We start from the raw sequence: 18,252 nt of genomic DNA, 5'->3' as shown, positions 1-18,252 counted from the left end.
TGAATCCTATCCCATTCAAATGGCCCACCCCTAACCTTCTGTTGCCTTTGCTCCTTCCCTGGTTGGAATTCCTCTCCTTTTATTCATAATTTATCACTTTCTTGTTTGTAGTATGATTATTTATTTATTTTTTTTTTTTTTCACCTTCACAGTCAGCCAGACGCTAAGGACACGGCCTCTGCCTCACTAACAGCAGTTTCGTAATCTTCCATCTACAATATAATCACCAAACAGCAATAACAATAATAATAAAAGTGCACCAGTCGGCCTTCCGGCTCTCACTCCCTCCCACTCTCACGATGGGGGCACAGACAAAGCGTTTCGTTTCCGACCCCTCTGAGACAGAAGGAGCACAGGGCGAGCATCACGGCAGAGACACCTGTATACGCCTCTGTGCACAAGGCCAGCAGCCGGGGTGCTTCTGTCCCCAAACCACCCTGCATTTAAAGGCCCAGTAAGAGCTGACAGTGAAATGAGCCGATTTTCAGAGAGCAGTCAACTTACATAATCTACTCGGATGACAGTCACTCACGAAGACAGATAAATTAACAGTTGATGACGTTAAAATAGAAACTGGGTCAGGACTACCCTGACCAAAATTAAAATTAAACATTTAGGAGCTGCTGCTGCTGCTAAGTCGCTTCAGTTGTGTCCGACTCTGTGCGACCCCATAGACAGCAGCCCACCAGGCTCCGCCGTCCCTGGGATTCTCCAGGCAAGAACACTGGAGTGGGTTGCCATTTCCTTCTCCAATGCGTGAAAGTGAAAAGTGAAAGTGAAGTCGCTCAGTTGTGTCCAACTCTTAGCGACCCCATGGACTGCAGCCTAGCAGGCTCCTCCGTCCATGGGATTTTCCAGGCGAGAGTACTGGAGTGGGTTGCCATTTCCTTCTCCAGATTATTTATTTTTATTTGTCTTCTCTGGCAGATTGTAAACACGATGGGGGCAGGATCCAAATGTGTCCATTTTGCTGGCTCCCTGGAACACTTAGATGTGTTACCTTGTACATACTAAGCGGTGAAATAATCAGGATTGTCTGATCAGATTAATGCCTCAGAAAGAAAATAGCATTGGAGGAAAAACAGAACTGGACAGGCAGAAAGGCAGGGAGCCCTGTGAAGAGGCTGTTGTAATCCAGGCTAGAGGTGGTAAGGGCTTGGAAAGTGACAGAAAGATCGGAATGGAGGGAGTGAATTGCTGAGTGTCTGGGAACCAGGTGAGCACATCATCTCTGGTCCCAAAGTTGGAAAGAAAAATGAAGAGGAAAAGGGTTTCAGTCACATTTTGAGTCTCTTGACTTAGTTGCAGTTTGTGCTACTGGGCCAGGTCTAATCCATGGTTGGATCTTCTGGGTGATAGTGTTAGATTGCTCTCCTTCCATAGATGTTAACTGTGTCTGTAAACAGCTGTGATGTGTTGACTAACTGGATGCTTTTTTTCACACAGAAAAATGAAAACCGATTCTATCTGAAGGAGGTGAATGTCAGCGTGATTTTGGTTAATGGCTCTGGTAAGCAAAACATTGGCCTGGGGGTGGGGAAGAGTATGGGTTTCACTAAAAGAATGCAAACCGTAATTATCTTGTTACCAAATAACAAGATAATTTAATAACAAGTGCCTTATTTAATGGAACAGAAGATTCTATGTCAAAATTGGGCTTTGGCCATAACTTAAAATTGGTAGCTTAGAACTAGTGTTCTATCTTTTGCAATATCTTGTATTTTCAAAGCATATTAAGCAATAGTTAAGAATGTGACTGGGTTTTAGACTGTCGCAACATCCATAGAGAGAGAAGGAACCTAGTTAGTGATCTTAAGAATGGCTTTTTGTGGGCAGACCCTGTACCCTCTCCCGTATTTCACAGAAAAATCCTCAGGATTGTCTTCCCCCTCCCCCCTTTTTAAAAAATATTGGCAGGATAAGTTACTAACATTTTTTTTTCCTTTAAAGTTTACAGCATTTCAAATACCAATCTCAGCTACTGGGATGCTCCCCTGGGAAGTTCTTACATGTGCAACAAAGAGCAGACGGTTTCCGTGTCTGGAGCATTTCAGATAAATACCTTTGATCTAAGGGTTCAGCCTTTCAGTGTGACAGAAGGAAAGTATTCTACCGGTAAGAACCAAGCAAGTTTTATGAATAATTTATGCTCATAGGTTGACTGCTAGGTGGCTTTTCTTCTGAGTTGTGGAAATTGAAGCCCTGGAATAGAGACATAGGAGTTCACCTCTCGACTCTTAGAGCCCTGAGCAAGTGGTGTAACTATATTAGCTCACATTTTGCTCAAATTAGGTGTGTTTTGTAATCTCAAAACCATTTGCAGCAAAATCCTTAAAGCTACAAACTGATAGGTGCTTTACGTGAGCTTTACATAAGACGCAGACACTCCTCCATGGGTTGTCATTTGTAGGAAGGACGGCACTGGGGAGCAGCAGTTTTTGAGCATCTTGACTGCCTTCTTGGGGCCATCTTCTCACTGGAAACATTTTCATACTCGAATTAAGGCAGTTTGGTCTCATTTTATTAAGACAAAAGATTGCGGTAGGAAAGCCTCAGATGTGGCCTATGTTTTGGCCAACTAGAATGATCTGGAGAGTTTTAAAAGCATGTGCCAGTGTGAATGAGGCTCTTTGAAGGTCTACTCAGGGCTAATGGTGGTATTTAACAGATTTTTAGTGAAAGCTTTGTGAACAGCTCATTACACTGTGTTTATATGATTATGAAAGATGGATTTGGCATTGCAAGATTAAAATCTGCATGAAGAGGGAAAAGTACATAAAATTTCTTAATTGACTTCGTCTTTTAAACCCGATTACATAAAATGGACGATTTGTGGATCACAGCTCTGCTGAGCAGAGCCACACCAGTCATCCACATCCTTTTCAACGATGAATTCAGTGGTTTAGAAATGTGGAAGCTGCATCTGAAAGTGAATGTGCTGTGAGCTGCTCAGCGGTTTTGTAGTAGTGCTGAACACCTAGCCAGCCTTGGTTAGGCCAGAATAAATTCTAGGCTCTTGACGCTACCATTCTTGTGATTAGAGGGATTGATCACAATTAAAACATAGTCTCAAGAACTCATTTTCCCCTTTGTCAGTTTTTGCTTGTGTGCTCAGTCACTCAGTTGTGTCTGGCTCTCTGCGACCCCATGAACTGAAGCCTAACTGTAGCCTGCCAGGCTCCTCTTTCCATGGGATTTTCCCTGCTAGAATACTGAGAGTGGATTACCATTTCCTTCTCAATTATTTTGATCCTTTTTCATTGTTTTACTTTTGAGTCTTTTATCAAGCTCCTCCCCTACATTATTACCTTCAAATTTTAAGTCCAGATTTGTGTTTAGAACTTCAGATTATTTGCAGCCTGCAGTCAGCTCAAGCCTGTTAATCTAGTCAACTAAAATACAATGAGCTGTATTTTTTCTCTTATTTGCCACTTTGGTTTTCATATACATAGAATTAGAAATATCACCCAAAGGAGTATACAACATTTAGTACTGATAGTGAATGTGTAGTCTGTTCGTGGAGCTAGGTTCTTGACTGGCAATACTTGACTATATAGGAGGAGGAAATAGACTTTCAGTAAGGTAAGTATTGATTGGATTTTACTGAATCAGACTGCTCTCTAGAAATGGAAAAGATAGCCCCTGTGAGCCCTGACTGGATTGATAAATGTGGTAAACACACTCAAATTAGTCCGAGGTCTCAGTTTCTTGACTTAGCAGCCACTAGAAGCGTTTCCTCAAAGTTGAGAATCTGCAGGCTTTTTTTGTAAAGGCTCAGACAGTGTTTCAGCTTCGGAGGCCATGTGGTCTCTGTCACAACTATTGAGCTCTGCTGTTGAGGCATGAAAAGAGCCACATGCAGTAAACAAGTGAATGTGGCTGTTTTCCAGTATAACTTGCCTTGTGGATACCAGAAAGTTGAATTTCATGTAATTCACATGAATCACAAAATCATCTTCTTTTGTTTTTGTCCCTCCCCTCCCCCAGTCATTTAAAAATGTTCATAAGGCACTTTTTTAGCCTTTGGGCCAGATTTGGTTCACAGGCTATAGTGTGGCTCTTCTGATCCCGTGATGAAACCTTCCTGATCTGCTCCCAGTTTCCCTAAAGACATCACTCTACCATGAAGTCTAAATTGGCTATGTAGAAATCTGGCTAGATTGGCTCCCTTCATTTCTGATAAAGTAATACTCCTAATTTGGAAAGCACTTGGAATATATAAACAAAGAAATATAGATACATGTATGTGTTTTACATAAATGAGTATACATATATATCTAATATATACATACATACATGAATGAAAGGACAAATAAGTTTTAGGATTTTGATTCTAGAACAATCCATAATTTATGTAGCTTTGTCATAAAAATAGACCTGTCTTAATTACTTAAAGTTGATCTTTTAAGAGCATTTTCTGACTTTTTAATGAACATCTTTTATTTTTGGAACATCATTTTTTTTTTATTATACTCACTCTTTGTTACACACTTTTTCTCACCTACAGCCCAAGAGTGTTCGCTGGATGATGACACCATTCTAATACCAATTATAGTTGGTGCTGGTCTTTCAGGCTTGATTATCGTTATAGTGATTGCTTACCTAATTGGCAGAAGAAAAAGTTATGCTGGATATCAGACTCTGTAACACTAATCTACATGAGGCTCTATTACAGAATAATAAAAGCAAGTACAAGTTCCAACATGCAATACTGTTCAACTTAAGGTATATATAGTTTACAGTGCTGATCTTAAAACAGGTGGTATCAGGGATTTCAAACTCAAATAGATAAAAAGACCCCTAAAATGATAAACGATAAATGAATCACACAATTTTGGCTTTTCCAACTAAGGAATTTAAAACATTTTTATAGTGTCTCCCCCCCAAATGTGCAAAATTGCATGGATTATAGATTCTGTTTTACATTGTCTTGAATTAGTATTTCATTGTTGTCACTTTAGACATTCTGACTAGAAATACACAGTTTAGGAAAAAGAGCTTAACCCCCTCCCCACCCTCGTATGTAGTCAAATTGAGACAACACATTCTACAGTGGATTTGTACTTGCTCCTTTTGCATTTCTTAGTGATTTTGTTTGCAGGTTAACTCAGCTGCTTTGGCATTGCTGCATATTTGACTATGAGAGATATGCCAATAGGTGTGAACAGGGTCTAATAGTATTATGTTCTTAGCAATGCATGCTTTTCTAATGCCTTTTGAGTACACTTGTACTTAATATGGCTGTAGCAACAAAAGATACAAAAGCTTTTAAAATTTTAGAATAGGTGTTAATCTTATCTTTGAATCCTTTCTTTAAAAAAAAAACTGGGTAATTCAGCCTTTTAAATGGTAAGATACAAGACTATTCCAACTGGGCATTTCAATCCATTATCTAGATGCTTTAGAGGTAATTGCCAGGCAGTGCCAATTTGGGGTGTTAGTTCTTTGTACCCATAAATTGGCTCCTACACACAGTGCTAATATTAATGTCACTAGATTTATGTAGATTACTCTTTAGTCTTTGAGTCTCCATGTTGGTGGTAGTTTGTTTTATTCTTTCCTTTTCCTTAAAGAAGAAATGCCAGTATGTCCTAGAACCTAGATAAAGAACTTGGACCTAACCCAAAAGTCTTGGTCCCCTCTTTGTTGATGAAAAAGCTGTTCTTCCTTTCCAGCTTGCATTGATGGCTACATTTACTAACGTGGCTTTCATATTTAACTAGTTCCGTGCTAATCAAAGCTTATGTTGTTATTCATTACGGTAGCATCATCAATTCACGTACTTTGTGTTAAGTTTTGTGCTCTGGGGAGAGGCACCAATTGTCCATTTCACCTGCACCACCTGATGTTTATAGGAGAAGGCAAAGCATTTCAACTTGATAATAAGTATTTCTTGCTGCTTCTAATAGGTCTTCTTTTGGCTTTGAGATGGCTGAGCAATTAAAAAATTGTTAATATGCAGCAATATATGGCAGGTTCTGTGTTTTGGGGAGGTGGGAGATTATATACCCCTCCATTCACTAGAAAATGAGATAGCTAGGTTCCAAAATGTTATTTGTTTTGACTTATTTTGGTAGTCCAGCAATTGACACACAGAGGCCATAGCATGTTAGCCAGAGTATGTCTGTAACTACCTTTTGAGTTATATTGGCATGATATTTTCTCCTACTTAAATTTGCTCTCTGTTTAGAGTACCCTGAAAATCTTACTGGCTCAGAATTAGATTCCTAACTAGCCCCTCTCTAGAAAGCTACTTGGAGCTGCTTTGCCAGCTTAAGGCACTTTTTAAAGGCTAAATATAAATCTGATTTTTTAAAAAAAATTTTATTTAAATAATGTTTTAGTGTAAGATTGTTAACCCTTATAGGAATGGACGACGCTTCCAAGAGTATGAGCCTTACATATTTCTCAAGAGTCAAAGCAGCTTTTTTAAAAAATAAAAATTGGAAGCACAAGCGAGTGGCACTGGCTTAATGCTGTTAATGTTTCTAGAAGTTTCTACCTTTAGATTATATACCTGATTCATATTAAAATACCTCTAAGTAGCACTGTTTTATAGAGAACCTGACTTAATTGACTATTTTCGTACTTTACATGGGCCAGTTTATATGCTATTATTCACTATTATTTCATATAGCCACGTGTTCTTTGTACTTTTTGTAATTTTGTTTTACTGAGTTTACATCTTGAGGGTCTAACAGTCTATTTGGTTTCTGGGTGTTTCTCATGGGTTAGCATTTGTATAAAGAATCTGGTCCATGTAAATGCTTTTATGTTTTTTCCTCAAATGTTTAAACCACTAGTTGATGTATGGTATTTCTCTTCGGTTATTTGTCCATTTGCTCAACATATTGCTTCTAAAACAAACAATAAAGATTCTTTTATTTCTTAAGGAAATTTGCTCACATTTCTTTCCTGTTGGCTAAAGTCTAGATTTTGTATACTATATAATGGCAATTTCTTCCAAAAGGAAAAACTTCAGAAATGCTTAGAACTAAATTATTTCCAGAATGTTCTGTATATTACTTTCTGGGAGAGTGGTGTGTGTGTGTGTGTGTGTGTGTATGTATACATATATATGTATATAGGTCCTTACTGATGTTGGGGTGGCTAGAGTAAAAATCAGGCCAGGGATGAGATGTGTATGGGGTATATGTGTGTGTGTTGAATCTAATGTGTTAGGAAACCAATGATCTAGAATATTTTATAGTAAAAGCGACAGAGTATCTCTGTATACTTTTCTCAACACCTAAACTGAGGCTGCTATTTAATATCTGTACATTGCAGCCACACAAACCGAGCCAAAACAGGATTGTATGTAATCTTTCTCTCAGATCACCTTAAAATGCATGAAACTTCCAATTTCTAGATGACTTCCCAGTCTGCCTTAGTGTGTCACACACAGCCGTTTAGCAGCCTGGCTGGCTTTCCTCTGGATTACCCAGTTAAGCCTGTGACTGACAGTTAATCATCACAGCTCCCAACTCTACTAGCAACCATGTGCCTTTGGTCAAGCTACTCAACTGGGGTCTCTCAGTTTTTTCATCTGGGGGCTGAGGGTTTTCAAGTCTTATTACTCTTATTTCTTTTCTTTTTTTTTTTTAACTCATTTCTTTGAGTGAAATTTTTCATTTCAGTGAAGAAAAATATACATCTGAATATTTTTAGAAGAAACCGGATAAGAAGCTACTTGTTAGGATAAAATACGTATTTTCATCAAGTGTAAAACATACCATCTGAAGTTTATTGCATTTTTTAGGAGGAATTCTTAAAGGAATCGATATTTTTAGGATTATAGCATTTTTATTTCTATTTATTTAAGTAGATAATATTACATTGTCTTAGGCTCATCTTTCTCCTACATATCTCCTGATCTTTTATCCTAGTACCTAATTTTCTGCATCAATAATTGTCATATTATTGAAACTAGTATAGAGTAGCTTCAAATATCTTTTCAGATCCATGTAATAAACTTCAAACAGTTTGACTGTAGATCTAAAATGTATGTGATAAATGTCACATAAGAACGTGCGTCTTAATGTTGATTTTCCAAAGAGAAACTCATTGGTTTTAAAGAGGTGTTTGTTTTCTATTTTATTACAAATGTGCATCTTGACTTTTCAACCCTCACCCTGAAAATTGTATCTGACAGATTTCTGAACTAACAGAAAATTGAAGATTAACAGCATTTAAAAAATCTCCATGAACATTTTCCTTGAGATTTCAATGGCCATGAAATTTTACCTTTAAAAATCTTCACTGCTTCTGTGATTATTAAACTCTTCCACTTTTCCATTCCCCAGAAATATTTTCAGTATGGTCTCAAGTGTACATTAGGCAGATAGAACAGGTCAGAATGACTTACAGAAGGAGGTTTTTCTTCAAGATGTGATTTTGTTAAAATTTCTGTTTTACCAAAACATCTTTCCATTACCCGAAGAATTTTTACAGGTTGAATTCATAAAATCAATAGTTTTTATAAATTAGTTGGACACAACTGAGCGACTGAACTGAACTGATACTCATTGAGGAGAGCATTTTAGGTAAATGACAGCATCTAGAAAGATCTTTGTATTAGTGGAATTGCCTTTTTGATCTAAGAATATCTGTCTTACATGAAAGCCTTATTGGCAGTATTTATGAAAGTCGTTTTAGTACTGGGTCAAATACCCAATTTGGGAAAGAGAGGACTTTGAATTTGTTTCCAGAATAAGAAATTAATCTACTAATGAATTTTTTAAAAACCAGGTTATATAAAATCCAAGGCATAATACTTTATGGTACATGTCACCCAAGTGTTCATATGCTGGCTGGTAATTTGGGAAATTGAAGGGGAGGAGCTCACTGGGTGATCTTAACACCGTAAATCCACAAAAGTCACATCTGGCAATCTCAGCTATCCTGATTGTTAACAAAACCAAGAAGCAAGTGAAAAAGATCATTGAGCTGGCAACCAAAGTTGGTCACAAAGTCCATAATCTCTAGGATTGCATCTTGTTCCCAGTTATTGCTCCAGACACTAGTGAAAGGCTGGCACATTTCCTACATGAAAATACAGATTTGCCTTGCAACTATTCATTCTTCTTTTTGGCACAATTCTAATAAGGATAATTATCTGATTTATCAATCCCTGGTAAATTGCAAGCGAGGAGGAGAATTAGGGCAGTAAGAGGCAAAGAAATGGAAAATAGAAGTTGGGGCTCAACACACTAGCTGCTTTCTGTCTTTGCAAACATACCACCGTCTACACTGTTCTTTTCTTCTGGAGTCTCAGTAGGTTTTCTTCTGGTCAGTGCTTCTAGAATTGCATTTCTCCTGCCTCCCAGGAGGCATCTTCAACCTGTAAAAAACTCATGGCTTTTTCCTTGATCTTGTAACCACTTACATCTCTCCCACCCTGAAGATATCCTTTCTTGACCCTGTGTCCCCCTTCTGTCTACCTTTCTTTGGTCCCTGTAAACTTCTCATAACAAATACTGTGTTCCCCATCCCAAGTTCTTGATCTCCTAACCAGTCACTTCCCACTCACTCTTAAACCTGCAACAATATGACTCCTAGCCCCCACCCTCTGTATTGCTTCATCCAGTGGACATTTCTCAGGCATCTCTAATAATTGACACTCTTCTCCCATGATAATGGAAACTTTCTTTCCTTGGCTTCTGAGGTACCGTTTTCTATCTACCTTTCCTACTTTTCCCTACTCCTTTATTCTTCAAAGGGTTTTGTCCCTGACCCTCTTATTTTATCTACCCTTGCTGAGAAATACCTCTGTCCCTGGTTTGACCTATCACTTAGGTACATCAACCACTTGGTTAAGACGCAGGTATCTGAAACTTGAATGTCTCCTTCTTCCACAGATCCCTCTCTACCCTCTCCCAACACACAGATTTTAAAAAATTAAAAAACCCTCACAAAAATAATTACATATAAAGCTGAAATGCATATTATTCCTCTGTATTCCTTATCACCATGAATGGCACCAGCATCTACCTAATCACCAAAGCATGGGATTGGAGGCCATTCTATTATCTCCTACCACACTGCCTACATCCATTTGGTCAATTCTGCCTTCTCATTGGATCTCTAGTCCGTCTCTTCTACATCTGCACATTACTGAGTTCAGGATCGAATTATTGGTCATCTGGCTTCTAGCGGTAGAGTTGCTTCCTAACAATACCTCCAGCCTTCCATCTGCCGTAACTTCCGAAACAAATATCCTGCTTTAAATTCTGCAAAAAAAAATTTTTTTGCTGTCAGTATAAGGCTAGACTACCTAGAGCATACAATGTGTTTTTAGCTGGTCCTAACATCCTTTTTCCACCTCTTTTTCAAGAGTATTTCTTAATCCATTGTTTTAGCTATGCCAGCCTGCTTACATTTCACCCAAAGCCCTGTGTTTTGTTACCATCCATAGGTCAATGTTTTTGTCTATACTATTTATACCTGGAATGCCCTTCGCCCATTACATGCACAGCTAATTCCTACTCATTCTTAAAATTTCAGCTCTAGTGTCACCTTTTTCAACCTATGCCTTGGGTAACAAGGCTGAGATGAGTGCGCCTCTGAAAAAATTCGATGACACTTCGTGTGTTCCCTGCCCCTGTTATAGCACATTTTGAAATTGTAACTACTGGATTCTTTTGTCTGACTCCTATACCAGACTGAAATCTTGAGGCTAACAGTTATTTAATCCGGGCCGGTTGATATCTTTCCTTACTACTAAGTGATCGCATATTGCTCTGCATCGAGTCTTATCTGCTTTGTATAGTTGCTCATTTGGCTCATTTCATTATTGCTTCCCAATCTGTGGTGCACCTGGCACTGTGCTTCTTCAACTTCATAACAGTTTGCTTCTGAAAGCTCACAGCTTGATCATCAAGGAAAGGCTAAATATGTGTATCCATTATCTTCCATTTAAGAAATCTGGGAAGTAGGTGATCATTTTATGTCTTTCATCCAAAATGACTATATTTGGGCGGGGGGCAGTACTTAAAAGTATGTTTTGGTTATTTGGAAAATCACTTTGGTGGGACATCTCATCTGCTGGTAATGAGTGCCAGTGATTTGTTGCCTGGGTGTGAAAAACAAATGTGTGTGTTGGGAAGAACTGTCATTTTAAAGTGTATACATTAGAAATGTTGTCATTGTTTTTGTTTTCAATTGTCCTTTCTCCACATCTAGCTCAAGACTGCAGTGCAGATGACGACAACTTCCTTGTGCCCATAGCGGTGGGAGCGGCCTTGGCAGGAGTGCTTATTCTAGTGTTGCTGGCTTACTTTATTGGTCTCAAGCGCCATCATGCTGGATATGAGCAATTTTAGAAACCTGCATTCTGATTGATTATATAAAAATACATGCACATAAGATTTCTTTCCTTTTCAGTTCTGAAATATTTTGTGAAGATTGATATAGCAAAACTTTAAGTCTTAAATCAGTCCCAGCATTTTGAGATCATTCTTTATTAATGAAAACTGTAAATAGAACAGCTTAAAACTGAAAAAGCGTCATGTTAATTGGTCCTGAAGACAAATTTGTTGAAAAGAACATCGGTGTGCTGTGTTTCAAGGTCTTTCTTAAGAAGCCTTGGCCAAATTTGGATTCTAACCCAAGATGCCTGAAACTTATTAACATGGCCATTATGGAGGTTGAATGTGTAGTTGTCTCTTCATGGAATTAATAAATATTGTTTCACTACTGGTGTTCTGTTTTCAGTGTATAAGAACTATCCTGATTTAAACTCATCACAGTGCCTTTGCATATAGTTGATTAAATAAATGTTGATGTGGCATAAATGCCCCTCATATGCTTAAACTTGGTTTTCAGTTGAATGTCCTCGGGACTGTCAGCATTTTATGTGACTTTTGCTGACTTCTTTGAAGCTGAAGTCAGTATCTTAGGCTTGTGATTTTTCCCTAGGTATAAAACAGACCCAAGAGACCACAACAGTGCTTAATCTGGCTTTAGAATTAAGAGCTTTCTAAAAAATGTTTCTTTTTCAGCAGTATAGACTGAAAAGATTCAAACATATTTAACCACTTGCCTTTTTTTTTAATGTTTTTCTCTTCCTTGGATGCCCAATTAGCATTGAAAGATAGAAATATTCTATGAACTAATTAGGAGAGATTGTGTTGTGTTTCTCTACCTCATCTTGTTGATCTCTGGAGCATTAAAATCTATTTAGTGTTGTCATCAGACTGGTACTTATGAAATGTAAGCTAACAGCAATCTCAAAAGGCAGGCAGTGAGGCATAGCAACTAGGCTCTTAGTTTTTCCAAGACAGCCCCTGTGGGGCAGAGTATAGATGGGGGTGTAGAGAGAAGCTGTTGGTGTTAAAATGAGCTAGATAATCAGCCCCTATCGAAGCATGCTCCATGTTAGAAGTGCAGCACAGATACTGAATGTATAGACAAGTAAAAAGGAAGCTTGAGAATTTCACATTGAAGTGATTATTTTATTAATTCATTCTATGTATATATTGACTTGTTCAGAATTTTTATAACTCACTAATCAGTATTTTGGCACCCAGCTATCAGTCTCTGAAGGCTTTCAGTAAAATATAGTAAATCCTTTTAATAAAAGCTATTGTCATTGCTGAAATTCATATTATATATTCAGAATGGTAACTTTTTTTATGCATGACAAAATGCAAGAAGAGAAAAAGATTAATTTTAAAATTAGAGTAAAAAAGCAAGTTACTGTTCGATCATAAATCACACCAAGTACCACATTTGTTATGTGCATGAGATTTATAAAGGACCTTAAAGACTATTTACTCTAAACCCCGTAATTTTTACAGAAAGAAGTGACTTCACTGAGGTTATATATCTAATGGACAACAAAAGCATTATTACCATTTTGATTTAAGAGTCCCAGTGAAATCTAGTCACTCAATAGTAAAACTGGTTTAAACTTGAAACTATGAGATCAGCATTGGACACTTTGAGTTTCTGTACTAATTACTTCCAATAAATGATATATGACACCCAACTTTGCTTAAATATTTTTGAAGGTATTGTTGGCTTTTTGAATGGCTCCTATTTTGATCTGTTTGCTACTTCAAAGCCTAAAATCTCCTTGGATGGGATCACAAACATGGGAGGAAAAGAGAAGGGAATAAACACTTGTTGACCTTCTGATGTGTATCAGATACTTTAGACATATAATTGTTTTTAATCCTCAGATACCTTATAATGTAGGTATTATCCCCCTTTTAGAGATGAAGAAAGTGAAGCTCAATTTAAATTACTTGACCAAGGTCCTTTAGCTAATACTTGAAGGAGTCAATCCAGAGCTCAGAATCTACACTGCACGTGCACACAGCCTTCCTGGTGGTCCAGCGGTGTCCACTGGATTCTGCTTTTATTCCAGGTCACTGCTCGGCGAAAAATAATATAACCTGATAATTACCTAATGCTTGTATGAAAAACATTATACTGCATTTTCTTGATCGTAAATCCTTTTTAACTGGAATTTTATTACTCATTCAGAATTTTTATTTATATTTTCACGACAGTTGTGGCAAGGTAGGAGGGGAGTGGGGAAATACACAGGCGGTGGTTTTATGCTCTTTTCCCGTGGTACTATTAGACAATTCAGCATAAAGGCTTCCCATATTAGGCAAGCACAGTTCTTTGTTTCAGACCCTTTCCCCTTGTCCCCTTAACTTACGGTTTTTGTACTGAGGAATTAGGTGTGATTAAAGATGAAGTGACAGTGAGGTACAGGAGGATTGGTTAGTTGGAAATGTTAATATTTGGGTGGATATAGTAAAAATAGAAGATGGGGTAATGCTCTAAAAGACTAACCTACGTACACTTTCAAAATGCTTGTTTCTTGTTTGCTTGTTTCTGCTTAATTGCATTCCTTACTAATTTCCTTTCCTTGCTTTCTGTCTGTTCTTTTCTGACAGCTGAAGAATGCTCTGCAGACTCTGACCTCAACTTTCTTATTCCTGTTGCAGTGGGTGTGGCCTTGGGCTTCCTTATAATTGTTGTCTTTATCTCTTACATGATTGGAAGAAGGAAAAGTCGTACTGGTTATCAGTCTGTGTAATCAATTAAATCTAGTAGGGTTTTTTTATTTTTATTTTTTGGCTATCAGAAGTTATGTCTTCCATTGGCTAAAAGCCAGGAAATGCTGTGCAATTGTTTGGGATATGCAGACTAACCTCAGTGAGTTGCTAGCTAACTTGGGCATGAGTAGCACTCTTAGGAACAATTTCTGTTTTTTATTTTTCTATTTTTTGTTCCTTTGTAAAAGTGTAATTGAAAGAAAAATTGTGGCTTATAGTATCTTTTTTAGTAAATAATGATTTTAAGCCTCTGACTCCAATTATGAAAGCATTTCTATTGAAGGGTAATTTTGTATGTTGCAGTTACTTGTATTTTGCCTCTTTGTTTGACATTATTTGCAAAATCAAAGCTGTTGGAGAATTTAACTTGCTTCAGAAAATAAATTCAAGAACATAATGGAATTCATTTTCATTGGTGGCAAACATAAAATTTGGTTTGTCATCAGACTTAGTTTTCCCAAGATTATTTAAATCTTGATTTTTCTGCTAGTTAGAAAGAAAGGAATGTTTTCCCAATATTGTATTTAATAGCAAAAATCTGGCTGTTTTCTTAATTACGATTAGTGGCTACTCTATTTTAACAAGGACGTCTTTTTTTTCCTACTAGAGTTTGGAATATATTGACTATCTCAGACTTGCCATTTATGCCGAAGGTTGAAGTAAGATCTACAATCCTTTTTTTTTTTTTTTAAGGTGTTCATACCAAATTTTTTTACTGTACCACACAACATGTGGGATCTTAGTTCTTCCAACAGGCATTGAACCCTTGACCCCTGCAGTGGAAGTGCAGGGTCTTAACCACTGGACCGCCAGGGAATTCCCTGGGTTGTTTTTTTTTTTAGAGTTATGAATTAGAATTTTTTTCCCCATGGAGTCTTACCTTGTTCAGAAAGTTAATTCATCCTCCACTAAAAAAGAATAAGACAAAGCTTTATTTTGTGTGCCATCTGCACTCTCTCGTCCCCTGTATGAATAAGTTCTAATTGATAAATTTTTAATGTGTTGGTTTCTTTTTCTTACAACAGCAAGTGCTAACTCTAGAAACTAGTGGGCCCTGAAGTATCATCAGTCAGATGGCTGCCTGGCCAAAACTGGACCAGGAATATTCTGTAAATTTATTGATCTTGATAACAGACTTGTATCCCTGTAGGGACCTCTAATGGCTCTGGCTGCTGGAGTCAGATACTAGAGGCCTCTCCTCCGTGTCTGCTTGATTGGCCAGGCTATTGAATCACCCCGTGATTTGGAAGCACAGTGCTGTATCTCTCTAGTGTGCGGCTTTGCACACGTGTGATTCGTGTGAAGGCAGATGCTGATTTTATCAAGCTATTTTCTATGTAACTAAAAAACAAGTGTCTTCCAAAGATCTGCCTTCGCTTTAAAAACTTTCTTGAATTAAAAAATTAGGCTTAAACCTTAAATAAAGTTCGTTATTAAATCCAAGGATAAGATCCCCATCTACCTCTCAGCACAGTGCTCTCCACTGTATTGCTGCCATTAAGTGATGCCAGAACTCTGCCAATAATTGGGACTGGAAACTTTCATTAAAAAAAAAACTCATCAACATCTTTCTTTACTATCTTTATATGTGCACCTCAAAAGCATATATTCCAAACTGGAGTAGAAAGTCAGAATGCTCAACTACACTTCCCTTAGAACTTTCTAGTTCTGACTTGCAGACTTGAGCTCTCCTCGATTTGCTAAGTATATAAAGAATGTTTTCTTTTAAAATGTGTGTTTTTTTTTAAAACAATTGCTTAGCTGTTATTTAGTCAAAGTGATGGCACCATAAAGAACAGTGGCTTTGTTTCAATAAATATTTTTGAGATGATTGTCTAAAAGCCAGGTTATTTAAATCAGCTTGTGACCTTGCCAGGTATATGGGTTGGAAAATTCAGATACATTTAGAAGTATGGGTTCATTTAAAAGTTTTCTACCTGTTGGGTAGGAGACTAACATCATTAATTCTTCAATGAGTATCATGGTTTTATCTTAGATAATTAGCAAACATGTTTAATTCTTCTTTGAGAATTAAGATTAATTAAAATATAAAATTATCAGACGGATAGAACAAAAACTGCTTCAATTCCAATAAAATACAGGAAGCCCAAAATCTGTGAACTGAGTGTTCAATAAACTTTGTTCACTGAGTTCATTTTTATGTCAGTACAAAAGTGGATCAGATAGTGGGGCTTTGAACTCATGAATATAAGGAATTATTTTCACCTGAGCTTCTTTGGAAGAACTGATGCTTGCTGCTACCTAAAGTTTTGGATATATCAATATAGTGAATTAATTAATACCTACAAAATAAAGCATACTGTGGCACTCCTGTTTCATCTGATATGTGTGAATTTTAGATTGGTGGATTAAAATATAATAATAAAGATTATTCAATCTATATTACTATGGATAACTTCATTTTTATTCCATGTTCTCAGTATTTAGAGGTTGGATTGGTTTGTATAACTGAGTTCCTCAAATTTTTGTCTCTTGAATTGTCAATAGGATTTACATGATCTCATAGTCTGCAAATTTACATAGGGCAGTCATTAAGGCATTTAACCTTTAATGTAGACATTTCAAATATAGGGGCCTATATGGTCATGAAAATTCCAAGAAGATATTGAAAATAAAATATAAAAATCAAATTTAAGAGCTTCATAATAATTGTACTTTTAATATATATATATATATCTGTCTGCATTGATAAACTGTATTCACTGTTGAAATTGGTTCCATTCTGAGTAAGATAAACAACACCTCAGGGATATGACAGGCAGAAGAGGAGCTATCCCTTTACTGAAAATTCCTTTGAATTCCTGATAACCCAGTCTAATGCTCAAATGTTATATGACTGGATTAAATGGCACACATTCCTTTTTACTTAAGAGACATTTTTGGTGCGAGAAGGAACTGAACTTTGGATCTCTCCATAGTTCCTGAGTAATGGGGTTTCATTTTCTGATTGTTAAATGCTTAATGGGCTTTAATTCAGTCAAAAAATGGCCTTACCTTGCATTTGTGGGACTTCGGGGGGGTCTTTCGTTTCTCAGCTGAATATATTTCATAACTCTGCACCTCACAAAACCTCTGAAAGAAGCACTTTATAGATAGCAAGTAGAGTGGTTCCATATATGTTGCCATCTATCTAGAAAGTCAATGTGGGCGGCGCTCCGAGGGCCCCAAGCCCGATCGGCGTAGCCTGCGCTAGGCGGGATCCTTGCAGCCCCCCGCCCAGCCGTTTGGACGCCGGCCTCGACCGCGGGCTGGCAAGAAGTTTGATAGCTGCGGGGCTGGGTATTGCCGCTCTTGGCTTTGCAGGTCGCTACGCATTTCAGACCTGGAAACCTCTAGGACAAGTAATCACAGAAACTGCGAAGAAGATTTCAACTCCTAGCTTTTCACCCTACCATGGAGGAGGATTTGAACAGAAAATGAGTAGGTGAGAAGCAAGTCTCATTTTGGGTGTAAGCCCATCTGCCAGCAAGGCCAAGATTAGAGCAGCTCACAGGAGAATCATGATTTTGAATCACCCAGATAAAGGTGGATCTCCTTACTTAGCAACCAAAATTAATGGAGCAAAAGACTTGCTAGAAGCAACCACCAAACACTGATGGATGCTCAGAGACCACTCTGAGGGAGAAAAGGGGGACCTTATAAATCTAGTCCTGCAAATTCATCTAAACCATGGCCTTCGTAATGTTCATACGTGTACTGACCACAGTCATTTCTTCCATGACCAAGCTATGTAATAATAAAAGATGAGCAAAAAAAAAAAAAAAAGTCAATGTGGAGGTCCATCTTTTTTTTTTTTTTGCAGTCCATCCTTTTTAAGAATACTGTATACTGTAAGTGCTAGAACAGCCTTTAGAATTTAAGGAAACGTTTTGCTTTCTCTTTGTATTGTCTTTTTATTATATTTTGATGACAGTGTAAATTTGAGTCCCTCTATTTCAAGAGAGCGTGAACAGGAAAAATCTTGGCATCCAATTCATTTTTAGTAGGAAAATGCAACTATAGTTTTATTGAGCAATTACAGTGCTGTGCACTTTATTTCATTCACGTATTGAATGAAATTCATTCACTTCACTTCACTTCATTCACTGTGCACATTTCATTCACTTAATCCTCACAGCAACTCTCTCAAGTTGGGTGGTATCATTCCCAGTTTACAGAG

The 18,252-nt window shown here is 37.5% G+C and overlaps 1 protein-coding gene and 1 pseudogene across 3 annotated transcripts in view; both read left to right on the top strand.

Annotated features, from left to right (window-relative positions):
- The window catches only part of LAMP2 (lysosomal associated membrane protein 2), a 34,238-nt gene extending 22,544 nt beyond the window's left edge, over positions 1-11,694 (top strand). The window contains exons 7-9 of one of the 2 annotated variants that reach the window (XM_043457943.1): positions 1,447-1,510; positions 1,951-2,115; positions 11,182-11,694. In XM_043457943.1, the coding sequence (XP_043313878.1) occupies positions 1,447-1,510; positions 1,951-2,115; positions 11,182-11,321 (369 nt within the window). In that variant the 3' untranslated portion in view covers positions 11,322-11,694. Of the gene's footprint in view, positions 1-1,446; positions 1,511-1,950; positions 2,116-4,507; positions 6,898-11,181 lie in introns of those variants that run through there. The other variant, XM_043457944.1, reaches the window with a different exon arrangement.
- Positions 11,695-14,716: 3,022 nt separating this feature from the next.
- LOC122435738 lies at positions 14,717-17,843 on the top strand (annotated as a pseudogene). Its single transcript, XR_006267696.1, has 2 exons — positions 14,717-14,731; positions 17,228-17,843. The product of XR_006267696.1 is annotated as a dnaJ homolog subfamily C member 15-like (transcript).
- The last annotated feature ends 409 nt before the right edge of the window (positions 17,844-18,252 follow it).

Source organism: Cervus canadensis, chromosome X (assembly GCF_019320065.1).
Source record: "Cervus canadensis isolate Bull #8, Minnesota chromosome X, ASM1932006v1, whole genome shotgun sequence".
Lineage (NCBI taxonomy): Eukaryota > Metazoa > Chordata > Mammalia > Artiodactyla > Cervidae > Cervus > Cervus canadensis.
This window is presented reverse-complemented; position numbering and strand designations above follow the sequence as displayed.